Source organism: Micromesistius poutassou (genome assembly GCF_964030765.1).
Source record: "Micromesistius poutassou genome assembly, chromosome: 18".
NCBI classification, from domain to species: Eukaryota; Metazoa; Chordata; class Actinopteri; order Gadiformes; family Gadidae; genus Micromesistius; species Micromesistius poutassou.
Window position 1 is genome coordinate 8,613,424 of NC_140288.1, and position 23,360 is coordinate 8,636,783.

The 23,360-nt window shown below is 41.7% G+C and overlaps 2 protein-coding genes across 3 annotated transcripts; both read left to right on the forward strand.

Moving 5' to 3' along the window:
* Positions 1-1,713: 1,713 nt before the first annotated feature.
* cpsf6 (cleavage and polyadenylation specific factor 6) lies at positions 1,714-14,156 on the forward strand. 2 transcript variants are annotated; one of them, XM_084483124.1, is made up of 10 exons: positions 1,714-1,812; positions 3,515-3,724; positions 4,257-4,360; positions 4,875-5,029; positions 5,532-5,714; positions 6,735-6,824; positions 7,580-8,078; positions 8,473-8,588; positions 9,132-9,282; positions 9,540-14,156. In XM_084483124.1, the coding sequence occupies exons 1-10, from the start codon at positions 1,753-1,755 to the stop codon at positions 9,724-9,726; spliced, it is 1,755 nt and encodes a 584-aa protein (XP_084339250.1). In that variant the 5' UTR covers positions 1,714-1,752; the 3' UTR covers positions 9,727-14,156. The 2 variants fall into 2 exon arrangements, with proteins under 2 accessions (XP_084339250.1, XP_084339249.1); XM_084483123.1 differs by having other exon boundaries at positions 4,875-5,024; positions 5,503-5,714; positions 9,507-14,156.
* Positions 14,157-16,955: 2,799 nt separating this feature from the next.
* On the forward strand, positions 16,956-20,413 carry yeats4 (YEATS domain containing 4). Its single transcript, XM_084482984.1, has 7 exons — positions 16,956-17,155; positions 17,272-17,391; positions 18,049-18,115; positions 18,596-18,690; positions 18,862-18,951; positions 19,110-19,197; positions 19,766-20,413. The coding sequence occupies exons 1-7, from the start codon at positions 17,105-17,107 to the stop codon at positions 19,933-19,935; spliced, it is 681 nt and encodes a 226-aa protein (XP_084339110.1). The 5' UTR covers positions 16,956-17,104; the 3' UTR covers positions 19,936-20,413.
* Positions 20,414-23,360: the final 2,947 nt, after the last annotated feature.

The following is a 23,360-nucleotide window of genomic DNA, read 5'->3' on the forward strand; positions in this document are numbered from 1 at the left end:
TCAGTGGCTCAATGCATCTAATGGATTCCCCTGACATATATAATTATGGAGCGGTCTCTGTTGTAAATACAACTCTGATTCTGATTGAACTCATTCATTATTGTATGTCTACTTGCATGTTTTAAACTTTTTAAGTGATTTTGGGCTACAAGTGGCCACTTAGCTCTTTAAAAACAATAGTCATGAGATTTTGTACTCGCCTAATTTAATTTTGCATGCATTCAGAATTATCTGATTTCACTCTTAATTTATCTGGAATTTGTGTGTAACAGAGTGTGTGAGAGTGAGAAAAAGAGACATGCATGTGCGTGTGCATGTGTTTATGCTAGTGTGTGTGCATGTGCGTGTGTGTGTGTGTTTGTGGTAGTGCAGGTGTGTGTGTTTTGTGTAGCAGTTAATCCAGGTGCTGCATAATGTAAACCTTCTGTGTCTTGCTGAGAATACAGAAACCACGTATCTCTTACTGCACCGCATTGTATCATTTTACTTTACATGTAATTATTTGATTTAAGTCTGTAATAAGAAGTAAATTGGTTCCCATTATTGTGTGAGTGCTGTGTTTGGTTTTATAACGTATGGACTGTTTAACATTTTCATTAGTGATACCAATACAGCTACTCAATTAAAAAATACCACATTTAATTAACTTGAAACTTAAACGAACGCATAAAGAAATAAGAGACCTTCTCTTCATCCTTTTTTTACTTTAATACTTATAATCTATCGCTATTGTCCCCTGGTATCTAAATAATTGAAATACTTCAGATATTTTTAAATCTCAATCACAATATACAGGTTTTTTTTAATTCCAGGCCAGATGTTATTGTTAAGTTATTATATGATAATATATGTATTAGAACTATAGCTGCAAGCAGAAACATAGGGTATTCTTGATTGATGTATAAGGGAACTTCAATCATGAGTTGCAGTCTTCATAATCTAACCACGCTGCACAGATGGGAATGTCACCTGAATGCAAGAGGGTTGATATAATGACTGAATAACATTGATCATAAAACCAGAACAGCTGAACGTCTGGCTAGAAAAGTGTAACACAAAAATAAATATGGAACAAAAGTGATGCCATGAAGGCAACAGGCTCGACACAAATACAAAAAGTATTTGTGTCACTAAAGTAAAGAGTTAGGTCAGTGGGTTAATAGTTAGGCTTTTGGACTTATTTGTTAGGACTAGGCCAGTCAAAATGAGGTCATGCAATGAGGAGCTGATTCTGTTTATTGCTGAACTGGTTATGGGATCAATTATGCCGTTTTCCAGTTGAGCCATCTCCATCATCCTACATGCTTGTTCAATGTGCACTCAATAACAAACCCATATACATGAATTGCTTAGCTGCTGACCCTAACCCTAACCCTTTCGTTTGTAATATCAAACGTCTCACTACATTAACTATTCACCATAGGATGGTTGCCCAACTGTCCGAGTGCCTTAAATTCTAGATGTCCCTGGCACTGGTACTAGGTCAGTAGGAAACAGGGTCAAACTCCTGTTTCGTCTTCGGAGTTGGGTACATCCTTTTGGCCTAATTTAATCTAAATAGCAGGATGAGGCAGCACATTTACATGAAATAAAATCACTGTGCGCAGTAAGGCATGTCATTGTGTAAAGTGCATAACTCCCCATGGCCGCAGGGGGCGCCGCTGGGCGCCCGTCCTCATTGTGAGGCTGGCTGCAGGCGGCGCACCAGACTCCATAGGCTCCGACCGCACGGCGGAGAAGGCGGCGTGGAAAATGGCGGACGGTGTCGACCACATCGATATCTACGCCGACGTAGAGGAGGAATTCACACAGGTATTCAATAGTTACTTCGGCGAAACTGTCCATGATGTATCAATAGGTTCATTATTCGCGTTGTTTGGACAAATTGTTTGGTCTGCGTGTTGTATTCTCGGACCAGACGTCAGCTACTAGCGGAGGCCGCGACGGGCGTTTCAGCCTCAAACCTTGGGATTAATGGCGTGGAAATCGGAAAATACGACCTCTTAACTGCAACAAGAAACATTTTAACAGCGCATACTGTAATTGCATGGCGGAACTTGGTTATTGCAAATGAAAGGAGGGCCCATGTGTTGTGTAACGCGGCGTCGCGCTGAAGGCCTCCCCGCCGCGGCGTGGCCTCCGCTGGCGCGCCGCCGCTCCATTGTTGTGGAGCCTCCGAGCGGGTCCACCTAACCACGGGTCTCCAGCAGTTAGACCGTGGGAAGGGTCTTACTGCTGGAGACCCGGGGTTAGGCATCAAAAAACAAACATCGGTGTTGGTTTGAACCACTAGTTTGGTGGATAACTGCTGCGTAAAGACGCACTTTGGCCACTTTCTCGAGTGTTGTTGTTAACCTTTCTGGACACACCCCCGCCTCAGCTATGTTAACCTATCGTCTGATCTGTGCGTGTCCTCTACATACTTTTAAATTCTCGATCAAGGTACTGCAACCACGACATGGATGGGGACTGTTTAGTACTGTTTTATTTGCTTTGTAGCACTGATCGTCTCGATCATGTTGTATCTTCTAGTCGATACATCCTGGTAGTGGAAAGATGTGGAGGGAGATGAACCGTGTTTGGAGTCTGTTTACATGCACTTTATTCTTAAATCGCTTCATGTTATCATGGTCAACTAAATATACGGATACAACCATTTATATATGTGTTGAGCGAAAACACGAATAACTGGCAGCCTTGGTGCGGAAGTGCAGACCGAGACAGCATGTCAGCATGTTGTCCATAAGTTCAAGGATGTTGACTGTTTTAATCTTAAAGTACCAGACACAAGGCAGATTAGTTGTTTCCGCTTTTTTCTCGACATGGTACCTATACCAGGGTATTAAGAAATACCAACGCTGTGTTTCAATACTGTCAAAAATAAAAATACAGACTCTTCTCTCTATTACATTTTTTTTCCCGACTAATCGTATATTATATTATATTAAATTATGTTATGTATTTTGGCCACTTTTCGAACTAGGAATATAATTAAATAGATACAATTGGCGTTTTATTGTGGTGGAGACTGACCTGGTAGGCGGGGCTCCCCGCTCTGTTTTTTTTTTTTTTTTTTTAATAACCGCCCGCCAGAAATCTTCTGGCGTCGAAACTGAAAGTGACATGAAAGTAGCCTATCGCTACTGTGTCTGTGTATTTGGATAATGACACATTTTAATAGAAGTTGATTCAGTTTGAAAGTAAATTAATTTTTTTGTTTAGACATATATATATATATATATATATAGCCTATAAATATATATATAGCCTATAAATTGGATATTTCATAGCAATCTGGCATGGGAACTAAAGACGTGTGTCTAGCTGTGTATACTACCTAGGAGACAGGGTGTACAAGCGCAGCCGTCTGGTACTACCTATCTATTCATTATTCTGTGGGCGATATGTATTTAACCCGAGCAAATCATGAGTAGTTTTGGAGTACGTCCAACAAGTGCTTTAAATGGTTCCATTATGCCTCACTCCACTGTGCTCACCCTGTTTCTTCTACTAGGAGACGGACTACCCTGTCCACGAGCAGATTGACCTGTACGATGACGTCATCTCCCCATCGGCCAATAATGGTGATGCACCCGAGGACCGGGACTACCTGGACGCCCTGCCAGCCCCGGGCGGGGCGGAGGGCGGGAAGAGTGCCCCGCCCAACGTGGTCTACACCTACACAGGCAAGAGGATCGCCCTGTACATCGGAAACCTCACATGGGTAAGTTCACTGAGTCAACCACACAACCTCCCATTAGAGTGTTGATCGAAATCGATATTGACAGAGCTGTGATGTTCATGTTTGCTTGGTGTTGATTTCATGATTATTTTTGAAAGTTTCTCAAAGGGGGATGACTTAATTTTGCAGGGGTCACAAGTAATGAAGTGATGCATGCAACATTGTTTTGAACATACAACATATTTGTGTTTTAATCGGTTAAAAAAAGTTGATGGAATGATTAATGACATTGACATTAAATTTAATTGTATTGTACTAGGGCTTCAGTCAGTACCAAAACCCTACCCTGTTAACACACTTATTGGCTTATCTCATAATTATTATATTGAATAGTATGAGGAAGTATATTAGATTTGATAATATAGATTTGGGCGTCCTGCCATTGCGTCGGCACTCAATATTTCATAAAATGCCCGTCAGTATTGTTGGCATCGGACATTTGTTTAATGCGTCTTTTATGGTCATTTCACTGTTATGTGTTCATTTAACTAATGTATTTTGTCCTCCCAAACAGTGGACAACAGATGAGGACCTAACAGAGGCCATCCGGTCGATAGGCATCACAGACGTCCTGGAAATCAAGTTCTTTGAGAACCGCGCCAACGGCCAGTCTAAAGGGTGAGGGTTCACACATTATGTTCCAGAACAGTCTGGTTGAGCGTTGTTTACAAGCGCACTGATACAAGATGTTCCATCCTCAAAGATTTTTTGGGGTTGGAAAATTGTTTTCACAAAGACTAATGTGTTAACAAATGGATAGTAATTATGACGGCATAATAAATGGATATGGATGTTATGTTTAAATTAGACATTATACCACCAAGTGGGCGTGTGATTAGCCGTTACAAGCCGTTTTGAAAATCTCCCTCTTCTGACATTACAAGTGGGTGTGTCCACCTAGATGTATGACAAAAGCGGCACATTTTCAAAACGGCTTGTGGCGGCTAATCACACTCACACCTGATGGTGTAAATTTGAACCTTTAAGTATCCACACAATGCATGCATTGTGTATGCACAATGCATGCATGTTACCTCCCTAATTGGGGAGCCCCTTCCTCCATGGAGCCTCTGCCAGATGGTACCGCTGTTCTTGGTTGGTGGATTGACACATGCTCTCTGCCTGGTCCCAGGTTCGCCTTGGTGTGTGTGGGCTCAGAGGGCTCGTCCAGGAAGCTGATGGAGCTGCTGTCGAAGAGGGAGCTCCACGGGCAGAACCCCATCGTCACACCGTGTAACAAACAGTCCCTCAGCCAGTTCGAGATGCAGTCGAGGAAAAGTAAGTGGAGTTCCTGGGGAAATTACATCTGAAGGCCCTGATGGGCAAAAAATATATATAAGAATTGCCTGCCATTGGTCAACAGTACAACGCAAATGATTGAGTCTCAACTCGCCATGCCTTGTGCTGTAAAACGTTGAACAGCCCACACAATATAGCCACTATATTGTACCCTGTCCCACTGGACTCATTCAAAAGCGGCTCTGTTGCCCAAGAGACGGGCATATTTCCTTTAAAGTATATTTGGGCCTTGATGTTCACATTGAAAGCAAAAGCTTTCTACTGCCATTGGCAGAACTGGAAATAGTCAGTTTGTACTGTGTGTTTTCCCCGTCTATCTCTATTGGCATGCGTTACTCCTCTGGACGCTACGCAAAACTGTGCTCCACTAAAATGGACGCAGGACTTGCCTAAGATGGCAGCCCCAGCTCCGCATGCACTGTAACCGTGACGACCAGCGCTGAGAACGTACTGCAAGTTAGTTTGTTTTTCTCTCCTTTTGGTCCCCCAGGAACCCAGTCGGGCCAGATGTCCGGGGAGGGCAAGGCCGGCCCCCCCGGACTTGGCCCTCGAGGCGGTGGCGGCTTCCCCATGGGAGGTCGGGGCAGAGGCCGGTTCCCTGGCCCCCCCGGCTCCGGAGGAGACCGCTTCCCCGGCCCCCTTGGCCCAGGAGGCCCTCCCCCACACTTCCCTGGTGAGTGTTCCTGTGGACCCGGCTGCAATCTGTGCTCAGGCCTCGGTCCAGACCAGGGCTCCTTCAACCATGGGTCGTGGCCCGACCACGCACAACGACAACTCTGAGCAACGGAGGGATCACTGATTCCTGTGTGCTGAGAGTTTTCTGAGTGTAGGGTTGTCCCACAGAGTCCCACAGATACACAAAGATTATCTTCTGTGTCCGTAAATGAAATAGTTGAAGAAGCCCTGATCTAGACACAGTCCTTAATGTAAGTCCCGTAATATAAAGGGATTGTAGTCTGTTCTTCCTGCTTCTTTTCTTTTTTTTAAGATTTCAGTTACCGCCCCATTTTCACTCATTCACTAATTTCTGATCTATTTGGGGATGTGTTTTAAAAGATAGTGTCTTTGTAAAATACATCACTTGGTCCTGAGCCCTTACTACTACGGACTCACTGCATGGCTGACCGACTTCCTTCTGCTCAACCTTTCCTATTGGCCCTTTGTTTCTTCCCCCAGCCTCTTTATGCTCCTCTTCATTCAGCAATGCTCTGTTCTACTCTTACTCTCGATTTCTACCCACTACCATCTTCCTTACCCTCAACTACTATCTTGGTTACTTCCACTAATATCTTGGATACTTTCAACTGCTATCTGTCACGACCCACTACTCTCTTGGTTACTTCCCACTACACTCTTACAAACCACTACTGTCTTGAATCTTCCCACTAGTATCTTGAATCTTCCCACTAGTATCTTGAATCTTCCCACTAGTATCTTGAATCTTTCCACTAGTATCTTGAATCTTTCCACTAGTATTTTGAATCTTTCCACTAGTATCTTGGTTACTTCCCACTAGTATCTTGGTTTGAGGGGAGGGGGCGCCGTCATAGAGACGTGGGTTTCCTTCTCTTTGCCCTAATCCCTTTAATCGTTTCTTGGCTTGTTGCTGATTGGCTTGTGCCCCTTCAGCGGGATTGGCCAGCTCGTCAGACGGGAGTTGTGATTTGGTGTGCTTTCTCCCCCTCCCCATTAGGCCAAGGGATGAGACCAGATGGCCCTCTGATGGACATGAATTTCAATCCCTTCGCGCCCGGGGGCAGGGACGGGAACTGGCGTCCAAGAGGTGAAGCGCCTCTACTGACCACTCCGATCACCTCTCTTTACCTCCTCCCCCCCCAGCTGACCCTATCTCTAACTTTAAACACCCCAGCGGATCAAGCCGAAAGTTGGATTGATTTACTAGTGCTCTGCATTTATATATTTGAAATAAATTGATTTTTAGGTTTGAATTATTCTTAAACATAATTTGGCTACACTGTATTAAATGCCTTCCTCCAGCTCCCCAGCTCTTATTTGTGATCAGCTCTTATGTCGCGAAACACGCTCTTCTAGCAGATAATCAAAATGACTCTAATCCAGGCTCCAATGTATCATCGGCTAAGCAGATTTGTGAAATGCAGATCATAGATAGTGCTGTTGTACAATGTGGCTCTTGTTTGAATGCGTTTCCTGAAAGCATACTTGTGACGATCGATGCATGTGCATTAAATTGAAAGCGCGGGAACACGCCAACCAGTTCGTGTTTCAGACCAAGTCTCAAATGTATTTTGCGTTTGCATGAGCGATCTAGTTTGCCATCTACGTGTCTGTCATTTTTATTTTATTTTTTACTTTCCTTAACCGCTAGCCACAAGTGTATCTACATTGAGCTGTTGTATTAATGTGTGTAACTATTGAAACATCAACCCCATTTACATTTTCTTTGCTGTGAACACCACTTTTAATTCATGAGAATGCACCTAAATGAGTGTTTTACCAAGATGTTTGTCTACAGTCCTGGTTATATAATTAACACAGGTCTTTATGTTTGGGTTTCAGGCGGGATGCAAGGCCCACCTCGCCCCCCCCTCGGCCCACCCGGTCCGCCCGGCCCCCCAGGGCCCCCCCCTCCAGGACAGGGCCTGCCCCCTCCCCTCTCGGGCCCTCCCAACCGCAACGACCGGCCCCCGCCCCCCGTCCTCTTCCCCGGGCAGGTCTTCCAGCCCCCCATGGGACCCATGCCTCCTGGCCCTCCTCCCCCAGGTTACGGCCCTCCCCCCGGCCCCCCACCCCCTCAGCAGGGGCCCCCGCCCCCTGGCCCCTTCCCTCCTCGCCCCCCGGGGCCCCTCGGACCCCCCATGGCCCTGGCTCCGCCTCCACACATGCCCGGGCCCCCGCCGGGTGGACCCCCTCCGGCCCCCCACGTCAACCCTGCCTTCTTCCCCCCGCCTGGAAACAACAACATGCCCCCCAACGACAACAGACGCCCGCCCGGCCCCAACGATCCCTACGGGCCCCCGCCGCCCTATGAGAGGGACTACGGAGGCCCTGGTGGAAGGTAAGCTGGGCTACATCGGCTTCACTCAAAGTCGTGTTGGTTAAAGTCCACCTATAGATGTTTATGTATGTAGTGTTTACATTCAGCAGTGTTCCGTCGGTCTCAAATGTGTTTTTTGTGCAAGAGCTCATGAGAGATGAGTCTTACTCGTCATTTAAAAAAGCCACAAGTGTATCTACATTGGGCTGTTGTATTAATGTATGTAATTATTAGATTGAATTTGTATTAATCTCTCGATTTCAAAATGATTGAAATCAAAATGACATTGAGCCTTCCTATGAATGAGTGGGGTTCTTGTACGCCCGTGGTGTCTGAGTGGTGGTCGGTTCCTTGGGTTAACTGGTTCTCCGTGGTGGTCGGTTCCTTGGGTTAACTGGTTCTCCGTGGTCCACAGGGAGATGGAGGTGTCGCGGACCCCGCTGAGCGAGGCAGAGTTTGAGGAGATCATGAACAGGAACAGGGCCATCTCCTCCAGCGCCATATCCAGAGCCGTGTCTGACGCCAGCGCTGGTGAGAGAAACCGCTATTGAAGATTGAAGACCCTGAATATTTAAAACGCATATTTGCATGATATGCATGATATGCAGGATTTGCATGAATATCATCTGCGGCCACTCAAAGAACATTATATGTTAAGTTCACATCAGCGTTGCAAAGATTAGTTGATAAATTGATCAGTCGATGGACAGAAAATCTCAACAAATATTGATAATCGATGCAAGTCATTTATTGAGTACAAATTCTAAACATTTGCTGCCTAATGCTTCACTAATACAAATGTTTGGGTTATGGATAGTTATAAAATTAATGCTTTTGTTTTCTTGTCTGAAAAAGCAAGCTGATTTAAGACATCACTTTGCACTCAATTGTCAATTGTGATCATAATACACACTTTCAAAAGCATGTGGTTAATTGAATATGAAAATAATTGTTTGTTGCAGCCCTAGCCCACATCACATTAACAACGGTGTGAAACTGCAATTACTAGAGGAGCCTCTCCCTCCTAATTAACGGCCTCCCCTAAACGTCCCGTTGTGTTCTTCCTCTGTTCAGCGGACTATGGCAGTGCCATAGAGACGTTGGTGACGGCCATCAGCCTCATAAAGCAGTCTAAAGTGTCTGCTGACGACCGCTGTAAAGTGCTCATCAGCTCTCTGCAGGACTGTCTCCACGGCATTGAGTCCAAGAGCTATGGCTCTGCCAGGTAATAAACCCTGCTGGGGAATCCTACTTTTATTAGATAAATATACCATTGACATCATAAATGAAGTTATGTTAAACGTACGCATTTTATGTGTAGATTTTTATTTATGCTCCAGCTAAATGTTGAAGTTGATCAATGTACCAACTATTTATTTTTTGTGGGGATAAGAATGTACTGTACTAACGTGATGGAAAAAAACAAGTCTTCTTAACTTTCATTCACAGTGCCCACACATCTTTTTCTTTTGACAATGCCAGACGTGAGCGCTCCCGGGAACGCGACCACAGCCGCTCTCGGGAGAAGAGCCGCCGGCACAAGTCCCGCAGTCGAGACCGCCACGAGGACTACTACCGCGAGCGCAGCCGCGAACGGGACCGCCATCGCGAGCGGGACCGTGACCGGGACCGCGAGAGGGAGCGCGAGCGGGAGTACAGGCACCGCTGAGGAGCTGGACCGGGTAGGAGAGGTGTGTACGACCATTCATACGTGTGGCTTTCCGCCTGCTCCCCTTCTTCTCTTCCATTCCAGATGTGTTTCTCTCTTGGTTTGTGCTGCTGACGACCACAGCCTCTGTACCTCCTCAGCACTAGTCTGTAGGCCTCTGCGGGGGCTTGTGTGTGGTGCGTGCCCGCGCCTCAGATGGCCGCTGGTATTTCTTTGCTTGCACACCTCATAGCCCTCTTCCTCACACCTTTTCAACGAGAGGCAATTGATTCCAAAAAAATAACTCAAGTCGACGTGAAAACGTATGTGTGTGTGGATGGGGGTCCCCTTAGTCTCGTTAGTGCAACGACTGCTGGATGAGATAAGTCGCCAGGAATGTTCTCAGCTTTGATTGAAATGTCCTGTTGTTGGGAGAGGTATGCAAGCAAAGAAAGACTCAGGGAACAAGATGGCTAAAGGTAAGTCGAAGGTAAGTTTTGCTTGTACCATATCCACGGTCTTTCTATATGTCCAGAATGTTTTAGATATTTATTGCAATGTGTCATGTATTTGTTGCCGTTGACATTTCTTGACTTATGAAAGTATGTATTTTAAAGGATGGGTTCAGGTTTTTTTGTCAACCAAAACCCCATTTGCAATTTGCACAGTTGGTTGTAGTGAAGTTACACAGATCACTGGGAAGTCAGAATTCAAAGCCCAGACTTTCTGGTCAGGAAAGTGGTTTGAGGAAAATGATAGTCATAGCGGTTACCAATTGAATCTACCCAATTTACATTTTGTGGCTGCTTCCTTTGAAAGCAGTAAATATTAGATCTCCTAATATTCTGAATGGGGTTTTAGTTGCAGTGGAAAGAACCTTTACTCTAGTCCTTGACTGTAACAACTTGATGGCTGTACTATTCATAATAATCTTGCCTGTAGAAATTCACAATGTGGGTACATTCTGACTTATACACTACAGTTCACAATGGCTGGGAAATCTTAAAAATATTTACAAGACATATGTCAGAAGATGAGTGAGTACCCTATATATTTAAAGTGATATGCCGAGATGGCTGTAAATTGGCATATTCCTGTTTTACCCAGATTCAGATTAGTTTAATTCCAAATTGATCATTGTACTCTAGAAGGGGATGACCATGCAATCTCCTTTTCATGTGTGGAACCCCCCTTCCGGCCATATGATGATGATTATTTGGAATTAAACAACTTGTCTGAATCAGGGTAAAACAGGCCAATTTCAGTTAATATCTCAGCTTATCCCTTTAGGGAAGAAGATAACCCTTACTGTAATCAATAAGTTATTTGTGTAACATAATATTTGCTGGTTAAATGGTGGGGGAAAATATTTTAAGATTTGCCAGCTGAACAGAACTGCCTTGTCCATTGGCTTGAGGCAATGTGAATCAGCCTTGTGAATCTTTGTTTTAGGTCATATTGGTAATACGTTGAGCTCTTTCTCTGCCTCTTGGACAATTGGTGTCATAAAGCAATGTAATGCAATAATTAGGCAAATGTATTTTAAATGTGATCCTACCGCAATATCCATTGCATTGTAAATTTGACACTAAAACTCACTCATAACATATTTCTTATTAATGTATTGTTGGGGATTGAAATTTATAGATTGTGTTGTTCTTTGTACAGAAGGCTAGAATTCCACAGACATAGTGCTAAGAATACAGATGAGAATATAAAAAAAGAGAATCTGTGTAGTGTTTCATGAACCAGAGAAAAAGTTGTTCCATAATAAATGTAAAGGCAGTCAAGGGATTTTTGAAAACCTGATAAATAGAAATTATATTGTTTGTTGCTTTTGACAATTGAGACCATCTGAACATGTACAATTTGCCAGTAACCTTCTAATATTATATATATTTATAAATATATACTGATAAGTTAATATTCCTATTTCTGTAATTGGGCCTGACAATCTGCTTTTGTCTATTGCAGCTTTATTGTTGTAGTTTTGTAGTGTATGGGAACTGTGCAGCCATAATTTCAGTTGCACAAGTTCACGTCCAATTCAAAGTCAGTCAGGAAGTCTTAGGAAACCAAAAGACTTGGTAAAAGTCGACAAGTTGGTCTCTTTATCAGACTTTGCAATCAAAGTTGAGTCCATGGACTATTAATGTGGCATTTCATGATGATCTGTCTGTGATGTTGGTTCCCATTCTGTATATAATTGAAAGGACAATAAAAAGTACTGGATGAATTAAAAAAAAAAAAACATAAATTGTACTGCAATTATAATTGGTCTGTAGCGCAAGAGTTGGTCAGGTTATTCTATTTGTGTATTCGCCGTTGGTTGGTAATTGGCGTTTTTCATTTGTAAAAGGTGCCAGGGTAGGTGATGGTCATTCTCCGTTAACAAAGGGTTATTCTAATGGTGGTCTCATGGGGCAGGTTGCCATTACTTACAGACACATAATACATTATGATAAACATCAAGGGTTTATCTTTTATTTAAAATCTGTACAATAATTAGCTCAAATCTCACATGATTGTTGATAGAATTTATGTAGTGAAGAATATCAGTTTTTTGAAGCCTATATGATCACTGGTATGTTTCATTTGTTGAGGTCCTTATCACTGATTATCATATCCAAGTTCTATATTTTAACACTACATCCTAGTTGTGTAGTTGCTGTAGTGTAACTAACTAATGATCAAGAAACTTTTTATGGGTTTATTCCTAAAAAAAAAAACGTTACTGCATGCATGCATTATTCTTGTATGTTTATGTAATCAAACACATTTTCTTCCACACAAAGTATGTTTCATGTTTATGTCTGTCTTCCTAATCCTCAGTCTGTTTCTATAGTTATGCGGAGCACTGTTTGTACTGAGATGCGTGACTTGATGCCTTTTTTCAATCTTGTCTGTAGGTGTATTTGTGCTGGGGGTAGCTGATTAATCTCATTCAAATATACCTTTATTGACCTACCTGGGGCAAACGGTGCACGATCTTATCAGCTATGACGACCACTTTATCTGGGAAAAGACTTTGGTGTATTTAACGGAACGTAAAGATGTGTTGTATTAATATTGCCTTCATCAGGGGACTACCTTTTTGAATCGCGTTAAAGTGAATGTTGGATAACATAGGAAGACATGGCAGTAAGATGGACATTGGATTAATATCTGACAGGATTATAACGTTTGGCCCTGGTTTGTCGACTACCTGTATATTTTGTCCTTTTTCTGCTTTGTCACTTAAATAATTTACATGCATCGGTAAGAAATAACTTGTGGCCAATGTTTAGTATACAGGGCAAAAAAGAAATCGGGTTTTTGTTTGAGTTAGTTTTTATAATTTCTGACTAGTACAATTTGAGTTAATGAGTGAACTTGATGGGCAATAGGTTTGGCATTTAAAGGGTATCCAACCTCTAGGATGGGACTAAGTTGCAATCAGACAATTTCAGATAATCGTAGGAATTTACAAAATTATTATTGGAGAACGTTGTGAAATTTTTATTAAATGTTTGGGTACTATTTAAGTTGACCTTTCATTGCAACTTTTTAAATAATTTGCTAATTAAAATAACTTTTGATAAGGTATGCAGGGTTAGTTAATGTCAAATGTAGAAAACCTTTGTGTGCCATGCATGCTGAAGTAAAACAAAGTAAGGTTCCAATTAAGGTGCTAACCACAAATGGCAGCTGATCTTTTGACTTTTTAGATTTCCTAGATGTGCAAAAACTACAGGTTTCGAGATAAAAGAAAAACTGATGTGGCAATATGTATTGTTTTATGAAGAACCCTGCCTAGGGATTTATTTTTTCATTGTAATACACAAATAAATAATTAAGTTGAAGACAGAACTTTGATTTATCATAAAATGTCAAATGTTTTATAAAACTTATAAATTAGTTCAGTTCCAAAAAAAAGCTGAAAACTTAGTATTATCACAAATTTCCCCCTTTCAATGGAGAAGTCCTTAAAATAGTACCAATAAGACAACTATCTTAATGATGCCTACAGATAAAACTTTAAGTGAAACTAGTGACATTTGAAAGCAAGTTCCAATGCCCCTATGTTTGATTGTACATGTACATTATTATTCTAATATGTCCCAAAAGACAATGGCTGAAGTTCAGATGTGCATGACAACTTATTTATCTGTCTGTTCAAGGGTAGGGGGCGATACATACTCATACTCACTTAGTTTTCCCAATCACTTACTTTTCCCAATTTCAATAGTCTAGCAAACTCAAAACCATTGGATATAAAATACAATTGATCTCAAAGTCTTTTAAAATCTAAACCTAAAGGCACATCACATTTCCACATAGCTGGCTGAGCGTGTATTCCCCCTCCCACCACCCATTATGGCTGAATCCATTTGTAGTCTAGAGATGAAATGTGCAGTGTATTGAATGTTGGGCTTCCTCGAAACCAAACTCCACCCTCCATTTTGAAACCTTTTCAGCTTGCAAGGATCAGGGATGGAAGGAATGGGACAAGAGGAAGGATTATCAGCACGCCACCACCTCAGCGCCCTGCTCTGCACGGCTGAACAGGAACACAACCAGCCCTCCTCCTCAGTCTCTCCTGCATGCATCTGTGTGTCTGTCCATCTTGTCGCCTTGCTAGGAACGGTGGATGGAAAGCCCCCCCCCCCTCCCTCGTGTGTAAGGCTATACTATCTTAAGATCTATACTCATGGTTACTTAAGTTAAAGTAAAAAGAAAACTTTCCACAAAGCCCTTTTATTTTTTATGATGTTTTATTTGAAATCTAAAAGATAAAGTACCTGTGTGATTTGTTTTTTTTTGTTTTTGTTTTTGTTTTAAGTACCGAAAACATTGACAAGCCTGCACGATGCTTTAAAGTAAAGATGGACTTGTCATACTTGGTTTTCTTTTCCCGCTCTTTGGCTTGCTGTCCTGTGTACATTCGTCGGCTTCTGAATCGTTTTTATAGGGTACCAGGTTTTTTTTGGATCTCTTCTTTCCTCATTCCCGTCAATTATTTTCATGGTTAGGATGATGTTTGTAAATGTCTCTGCTTTTGATGATTAAAACTAGATTGTGTTGTAATAAAAATGTTTACTGTGGTCCACTTATCATGGTGAATTTCTCTTAAGTGAGTCATTTATATTAAATGTGTATGTTTGCTTTGTTTTATATGTTTGTGTTGAGCCTCGTACCGTTAAGCTGACAACTATGGTACTGCAAGTATTGGTAACAAACATGTAAGGGTTTTTATTGCATTTTTTAAATTGAATTGCACTTCTGTGATATTTTTACAATAACTATTGGTCAGGGATTCGAATATTTGCATTCATTTTGCAATACTTTTTTACATTTCGTACCCTTGCTGTTTTGGCAATATCTGCTCTGAAAAAAAATGGTATACATCACTGCATATCTTATTTTTATTTTTGGGTTCAGGATAACTTTAAGGCCAACTCATCTGGTCCAAACTTTGGTTTTGTAGTTTTTTTATTTTTTTATTTGTTTTATTTGTTTTATTTCTCTTCCTCTTAAAGAAAAGTAGGCATGTAGTAGTAGTTCAACTTTGTGTGTATACATGTAGACATGGGTACATACTGGTAACTTTGATAAATGGTGTTTTTATATTGCAGTTCTTCAAAGTAATGCCACCCCATACTGAATGTATTGTAGGTTTTTTGATACTCCAAAAACATACGGCTTTGTCATTTTGGTTTCTAAGAGCATACATAAATTGCTGGTTTATTTGGATTGTACTACCATACATACCAAAATATGCATTGTATGTATCCACATATTCTCAGGAGGAGTGAGTTGTAATGAAAGCTTTGGAAGGAATTTCTAATGTTGTAATATTTACGAGCACAGCCCACTCTAAGCTTTGTTGTGACGATATGTGTTTCAAATACGTTGTAGTAACTCACTATATACATTGATCTTAAATTCAGACTTCAGTCAAAAATAGCGTTAAGAAAAAAATCATGCTCACAGTAGCTTAAACCTTGATGCATGGATTGGGGGAAGGTTTCATAATGAAATCCTCAGGTGACATGGCTGTTCGTATGTGTTTTAAAGTTAAAATGCTTGAACTTTTGAAATAGGGTATACAATCTGGCTTTTTAACTGGTACCAAAGTAAAAGTATTTGATTTTAAAATCAAAAAAGAAAACAAATAAAATGACTTCCTTAAATATCTTTTTTATTCTAAGCAATCTTTTAATTGTTTATTTTGTATAAGCTAAAGTCATTCATGGTGGTCAGTATTATTATTTTCATTTTTAGCCTGTTTGTGCATTAGTTGTGAACAATTAATATTTGAGCATAGCTAATGTGAAATCAATCATCAATTTATGTGGTATCAGAAAAAATATTTGTGGGAAGTGTTTTGAGTGAGCTTCAATAATATCTTTTTTTACTTTTGTATTTTAGATTGAGAGCAAGGAAGCATGCATTTTTTATATCTATTTTTATAAGGGGTCAAAGTGAGAAGGGTAACTTCTACTTTGAAGAACAATTTGTCAAAATAGAAAATTGTAAACGAAATTATATAACAGGAATGGTATATTATCTTTAACAATTGGGTTTTCCATGATTTAGACTTTGCAGCAGTTTCCAGGTTCTGACGGAATTCACCTGTGAAAGGTAAGTGTTGACATTCTGCAACAACTAAATTGTCTGAATGTGTTCAATGAATGACCAGCTGAATACAGCTCCCGATTATGTTTATTAAGACATGCATACATGCAATCGAGATTAATCGATGTGATTTATAACCACAAGTAAACCCTACGGGGCCAAATAAATGGTCGTATTCTGGAAAACAGTGCATTGTTTGTTTTTTGTATCAATGTGTTTGGAATGAGTTCGTTCCGCAATTCCAACGCAACTAAGACAAGTCCCACAGCAACCCTTGTAATTCAAATAAATAAATGCTAGTGGCTAAACCTAACGAATTATAACGAAAGGGAAAACTATTTGAAAAAAGACCAGGCGAGATATGACTGCTTCCCCAGTTATAACAACGACCCAAGTAGCAGCAAGTATGCTTATTCACAGTGTAGGATATCGGCATTCAAAAGCTAAACATAAGTCCCATTTATTCGTGTTTCGATAGTGAAATTGTTATGTAAAAATTACTAACTCCAATTCCATATTTTGATAAACGAATAAGGCGTAAGTAGATAAATAAAGAAATATTGACGAGCAGAACTAAATAGTCCTTCCACTGGGCTCCACCGGACATCTTTGCGCGGTGCACTTCCGTCGCTTGTTCGGCTGCTGATTTGAAATGAGTCGCTAGACGACATTTGTTGTGTTTTGCCATTTCAATGGCGGTTTTTATACATTCATCTCCGCACAGAAATAAAGACATATGACATAAACCGGGGGATCAACATTCATATTGACGCACTGTACTATGTTCCAGAAGATGGCTGAATTTGGTCCAGATTCCGGGGGAAGAGTTAAGGTGTGAGACGAAGCTGTACATGTTGTGTTTGATTGTACCGCTGTAATCATACACAGTATCGTTATTATATTATATTATAATGTGATTATGTCCTGTGTGTGTTCTTTGACATCCAGGGTGTGACTATTGTGAAGCCCATCGTGTTTGGAAACGTTGCCCGCTACTTTGGGAAGAAGAGGGAGGAGGACGGACACACGCACCAGTGGTCCATCTACGTCAAGCCCTACAGAAACGAGGTGTTAATACGTTTATTTTAATTTTATTTTTTTATTCAACATGTTAAAAATAATACGAACAAAATAATGAGCAATACAATGTAAGAAATAAAATAAAAAACAAACAAATGGGATCCTCAGAATCCTAAGCAACAAATCCATAACTCAAATAACACAGTATTCAGTTTGAATCAGTGTCTATAATGTTCAGCTCGTAGGTTAAAACAAATCAAAGCCTTTGGACAAAACAATAACAAAATATTGGAACAGATGAACTGAAACCATCAAACAAGAAATGGCAAAACCGAAATTCACTGCTCCAGCTCATAACAAGTCAATATTTTGTTTCTGAAGAGTTTCTTTATTTTTTTTAAGTGTTCAACATGGGGCACAGGGTTTTACTCTTCATATTTAGCGGGAGTGTTAATGGAAAGATACTGGGAATGACTCCTTAGATACCTGTCAACAAGGGGAATAAATCAGCTGAAGGTTCTATAGAGCTAGACTATACAACAGTCTAGCCATTCATGCAGAACCCAGTGCTATTCTGCTTGTTGACTTGACATGCCAAGCAAACTATAGCAAACCATGACATACTCCTTCTTCTGAATGATGTATGCTGTGCACACCTCCCTGTTGAAGGATTGTATTTATTAACGTGTAATGTCATTCCTTCAGGATATGTCTGCATACGTGAAGAAGATCCAGTTCAAACTGCACGAGAGTTACACAAATCCATTGAGAGGTTAGCAGACACTTTTCTTTCCTTCCTAACTTTTCCCATCCCATTCACAAATAGATGTGTCTTCATCTAAGAGTGTCTGTGTTTTTACTATCTCTAGATGTAGGTATTTCACAAGAGGATGAATAATTTAGTTATTTTGTAAGCATTAGGCAATTATTTATTTGGATAAGGAATTCAGGAATATGCTGTTACTTTTGACTAATTATTAGACCCTTTTATCCAAAGCAACTTACAGTGAATTCAGACACGCCTCATTATGGATCATGTAGGGTCTGAAGAAACGCAATGATGCCTACAATTCTGCAATTCAGACAATGGGTTTAGAATTTGAAACTAGTACCGTTCAGCTGGCAGTCCAATCTACAGAAGAGTCATGAGATAGAGAGGGTTCCCAGGTTGCTGGCTGCTATGTTAACCTCAGCTGGCACTGGTAATTGAGGCTCATGTATCTGACCAACGATATCCCCCATCGCTCCCCAGTGGTGACGAAGCCCCCCTATGAGATCACCGAGACCGGCTGGGGCGAGTTTGAGATCATCGTCAAGATCTTCTTCATTGATCCCAATGAGAGACCAGTGAGTGCGCGCGCGCACACACACACACACACACACACACACACACACACACACACACACACACACACACACACACACACACACACACACACACACACACAATGTTATTTGTGAGTGAGTTTTGCGTGGTGCTTGTAGTTGTGTTGACCTTCCTGCCTTGTGTGTGTTTAGGTGACTCTGTACCACCTGCTGAAGCTGTTCCAGTCTGACTCCAGCGCCATGCCCAAGAAGACTGTGGTGTCAGAGTTCTATGACGAAATGGTACGGAAGTGACAGCTCAGGCTCCTCGAGTCCCTGTATCCCACCAGACTCACTACAGTGGACCTCAACCGCAGTCGGGCTCAGCTCTGTAACACAAGCTATAAGGCACATCATTACGTTCTGATCTAATCTGTCAACATTTGGTCTTTCCTCCTCAGATCTTCCAGGATCCGACGGCCATGATGCAGCAGCTGCTGACCACCTCACGCCAGCTGACCCTCGGAGCGTACAAGCACGAGACAGAATGTACAAACACACTCTATACACCCAGTACTCATTCACACACACACAAGCACACACCTCCATAATAAAGCTGCTCTCTATGCACACAATATATAGCGGTAGTAATATTTACATTATTATAATATGCGCATTTATTATACAGCTATGACAAAGTGCTAAGACACACACGCAAGCATTTTTGTCTTTGTGCATATCATTTAGTTAAAACCATGATTCTCCCGAAGAGCCTATTCTCTTCCCTGTATAAGCGGTCTGAAAGTGACACAGGTTCAGTCCTGAACGCAGCGACCCGGGTTTGAAACCTGCCCGTGGTCATTGGCTGCATGTCCTCCCCTCTATCTCACTCTATCATAAAGTATACAAATATATATACAGTATATCTTTAAAAGCGTACACATTACGTGTAAAAAAAGTGTCTGGTTGTCTCTGTTGTGTATTTGACCGTGTGTGTGTGTGTGTGTGTGTGTGTGTGTGTGTGTGTGTGTGTGTGTGTGTGTGTGTGTGTGTGTGTGTGTGTGTGTGTGTGTGTGTGTGTGTGTGTGTGTGTGTGTGTGTGTGTGTGTGACATCAGTTGGTGAGCTGGAGGTTCGGACGCGGGAGAAGCTGGAGGCGTCGAAGAAGCGGACGAGCCAGGAGATCACGGAGCTGAAGGACAAGCTGAAGGCCAGCAGGGAGAGCATCAACCACCTGAAGATGGAGATCAGGAGGCTGGAGGAGGACGGGGACGTCAAGGACCACTGAGGCCGGACCCCCGCACACACACACACCCAGAGAACACACACACACACACACACACGCAGGGAACACACAAGTATACACACACCCAGTGAACACACACCCAGGGAACACACACACACATACACACACACCCAGTGAGCACACACACCCAGCCCGAGGGAACACACACATACACACACCCAGCCAAAGGGGACACACACGCATACACTCACACAAGGAGCGCACACACACACACACACACACACACACAGGGAACACAAGCAGGAACAAACCATGAACTCTTTGTGTTTTTTTATTCGGAAGAGACGGACAGTTTTGTTTTCGGACTCTTTGTTTGTTACATTTTTTGTCACGCTTGTCTGGTTTATGGTATTAAGCCTTACGATAAAATGGCAGGTAATGTATTTATTTTATTGCAAAATTGGTATAATAATTATAGCAAGTAATTCCATGTAATAAAAATACAGAAGTGTTGATTTTCCACTATCTACTGGTATACTTCTGTCATTCAATGACCTCAACTACAGGAAGACGGATGTTGGTTCAGTTTTAGTCCTCCCCTCCGTCCCTGAACACATATGTACTGAATCATGTAACTCCCGACTCAATAAACATTGAAAGTGCAGGAGAAAGCTGTTCACCCAGACAAACCAGAAGAAAAAGAAGGTTGATTGCAGAATAAATGAATGTGTTAAAGGGAAACAGACTGAAGCAAGCGTCGGTGAAGGATCATGGATTTCCTGAGAACTCATCCTGAACTAAGAGGAGCAGACGGTGATGGAGGAATGTACGAACAGTTAAAAGAGCTTGAGCCGGACTCCAGAGAGGAGGAGAAAATTAGGCTAACTGATGACAGACATTTCAAACAACCGATTTTAAAGATGGAAGAAGAAGAGAAAAGAGCTCAGGAAAGAGAAACAAAAGAGGGTCTGACTGATCAGAGCTTGGCATCAACAGACACAGGTGGCAGTAAGGACGAGAGTGGTGCTTATGTAGAGTGGCGCCAGAGAAGAACGCACAAGGAGCTGAGGTTTGGTTGCACTGCCTCATCGTTGGCCATCGGAGCCACTGAAGCAGAGGAAGAAGAAGCAGACCTCGAGAGAAACGAGACACAAACATCACAGGAATAAAACCGACGGTGTATTCAGAAGGACCTTCAACTGGCTGAACGGTAACCTGAAGAACAGTCACCTGAAGGAGGAGGACTCAGAGGACCTGTTTCAGGGAGCAGACGGAAGGAGGTGAACTATGTTAAAGGTAAGCTGTCCGTCCAATGGACAATCATCCAGCCATTGTTTATCATGTCAAAATCAACTGTAGGTCTGTGATGGTGCTACATGGCTCTGATTATCCATTCCTTTCTTTTCTGGACATGGGGTCATCTTGCAGGGGTCAGCATGTTTAAGTCAAGGGCCGAACGAGAGGGAGAAGCATGAGGCCTTGCTGAGTCTGGAGATCATCCAGGTGGGAGTTGAAGAGGAGCCGCATGGAGCTGACAGACTTTAAGGACGTCGAACCCAACTGTGACCGTTTAGAGTCCTCTTTGGGGGCAGGGATGACCACATGGCAGAGAACCCATTGTTGCTTCCATGTTGCTTTGTATGTTTGCTGTATTAACATCATCAACTAAAAACACAAACCAGAAAATGCCAATTTAAAACGGATAATAAGATGATAAAAGATAATATTATTTTTTTGGTCCGTTAATTGTATTGTTGCTGTTTAAAACGGGCCCAGCAGATGGCACAATTGATATGTTGTACCACTTTTTCTTGGCTAGTGGGACCTTGAGTCTCCCGCCAGATGGAAAACAGCTGGAATGATGAGTAAGTGGGTTTCGTCATGCTGACACACTATTGGGTCGAAACAAGGTACATTTATGGTCGATAGGTTATTCCAAGTGTTGGTCTTTTCCATTTCGTGGACCGTCACGACGATAGCTGTCTTGAAGACCCTATAGGCCCTAGGCTGCAGGCTCCAGGCTCCAATCCCTGACATTGCCCGTTGGTCTGACGGGCATTCAGGTCAAGGAAGCTGCCGTCAAACCCGGTGAGAGGAGGAAGGGCTGGAGACATCCTGCCGGCAGGCAACCACAGCCATGTCATGTTTTAGCTTATATATAACCTATTTTAAACATTAATTCGGACAAAGAGATAAAACTCAACCCTCTGGAACACCGGATCAGGAACTGATCCACACCGACCGGACATGGCTGCTTTTGACGATCAGGTCACACGAGAACGGGGGGCTTGACCCATACTATTAAATAAGACGCGCCCTTATTTGGGCTGTGTGTATTGACTTCCGGCCCAAGGGACGACAATAATTCTATATATAAATATATATATATATATATATATATATATATATATATTCTCCCAAAGATTAACATCTATATATTTTTACATTTTATAAATAGTTATTGTTGCAGTGGCAGTAAAAGTGGGCTTTTAAAGTGGAAACTTGGTTCTGATAGAAAGGTTTGGACAAATTGGTCGTTATTGCTTTGATGTGGGGTTATGCACAAATCAAGTTGCATGGACATTACTTGTATATATTATATAATATTGCATTTTTCATGTCTGAGCACAGACTCTTAACATTTTAAGCATTACTTGGACGGAATCACTGCCACTGCGGCATGGATCCTGGATGAGATGTCCTCTCTCTTGCCCTAATGCAATATAGGTCATACTTGTACAGTATTCAGAACATCTGACTCATGCACTTTTTATTTATATAAGCCACTGAACTTGTTTTCAGTCTGGGATCATTATCTCTCACCAGTCGCTGCTTGCCCAGGTGCACAGCCTGGAGGGAGGGCCTGATTGGACGGTTTCTGTATTGTGTAGTTGCTTGAGGATATGGTTAGGTTGGACTGTTATGGATGTATATCTCTGCCATAATGTTGAATGAATTTTAAAAGTCATTGACATTTGTCTATATAAATGTAAACACCATTGAATTCATAACATTGAAATATTATACTTTGAAAACAAGGTCAGCTGAATTTATTCATTTTGAATTCACCTCTTATGAAATGCAAATAGCCTATGACATTTCAAGCAGATCCATTTCATAGCACAATTTGAAATATAATCTTTTTCATGTTCACTTGCAAGTTGCAGATATTGAACAATTCTGTTTCTTCACGACTACATGCATCTTTTATGCCTCATCTTTAATGAGTCATAACAGCATAGAACCAAACTAACACCCACTCCTCAGCGGCTGCTATAAAGCCCCGGTCTGTTGTAGTGACAGTAAAGATAGTCTCCACAATATTGGTTTGATTAACGCCCTATGGTTTACAAAGTGTAAACCACCAGGCAAAAGTTATTTTTTGCCTCGTTGTGAGTCATAAAACATGTGACTCTGGACTCTGGAATGAATAGCTGCCACTCTTACCTAGTGGTAAACCAAAGAAT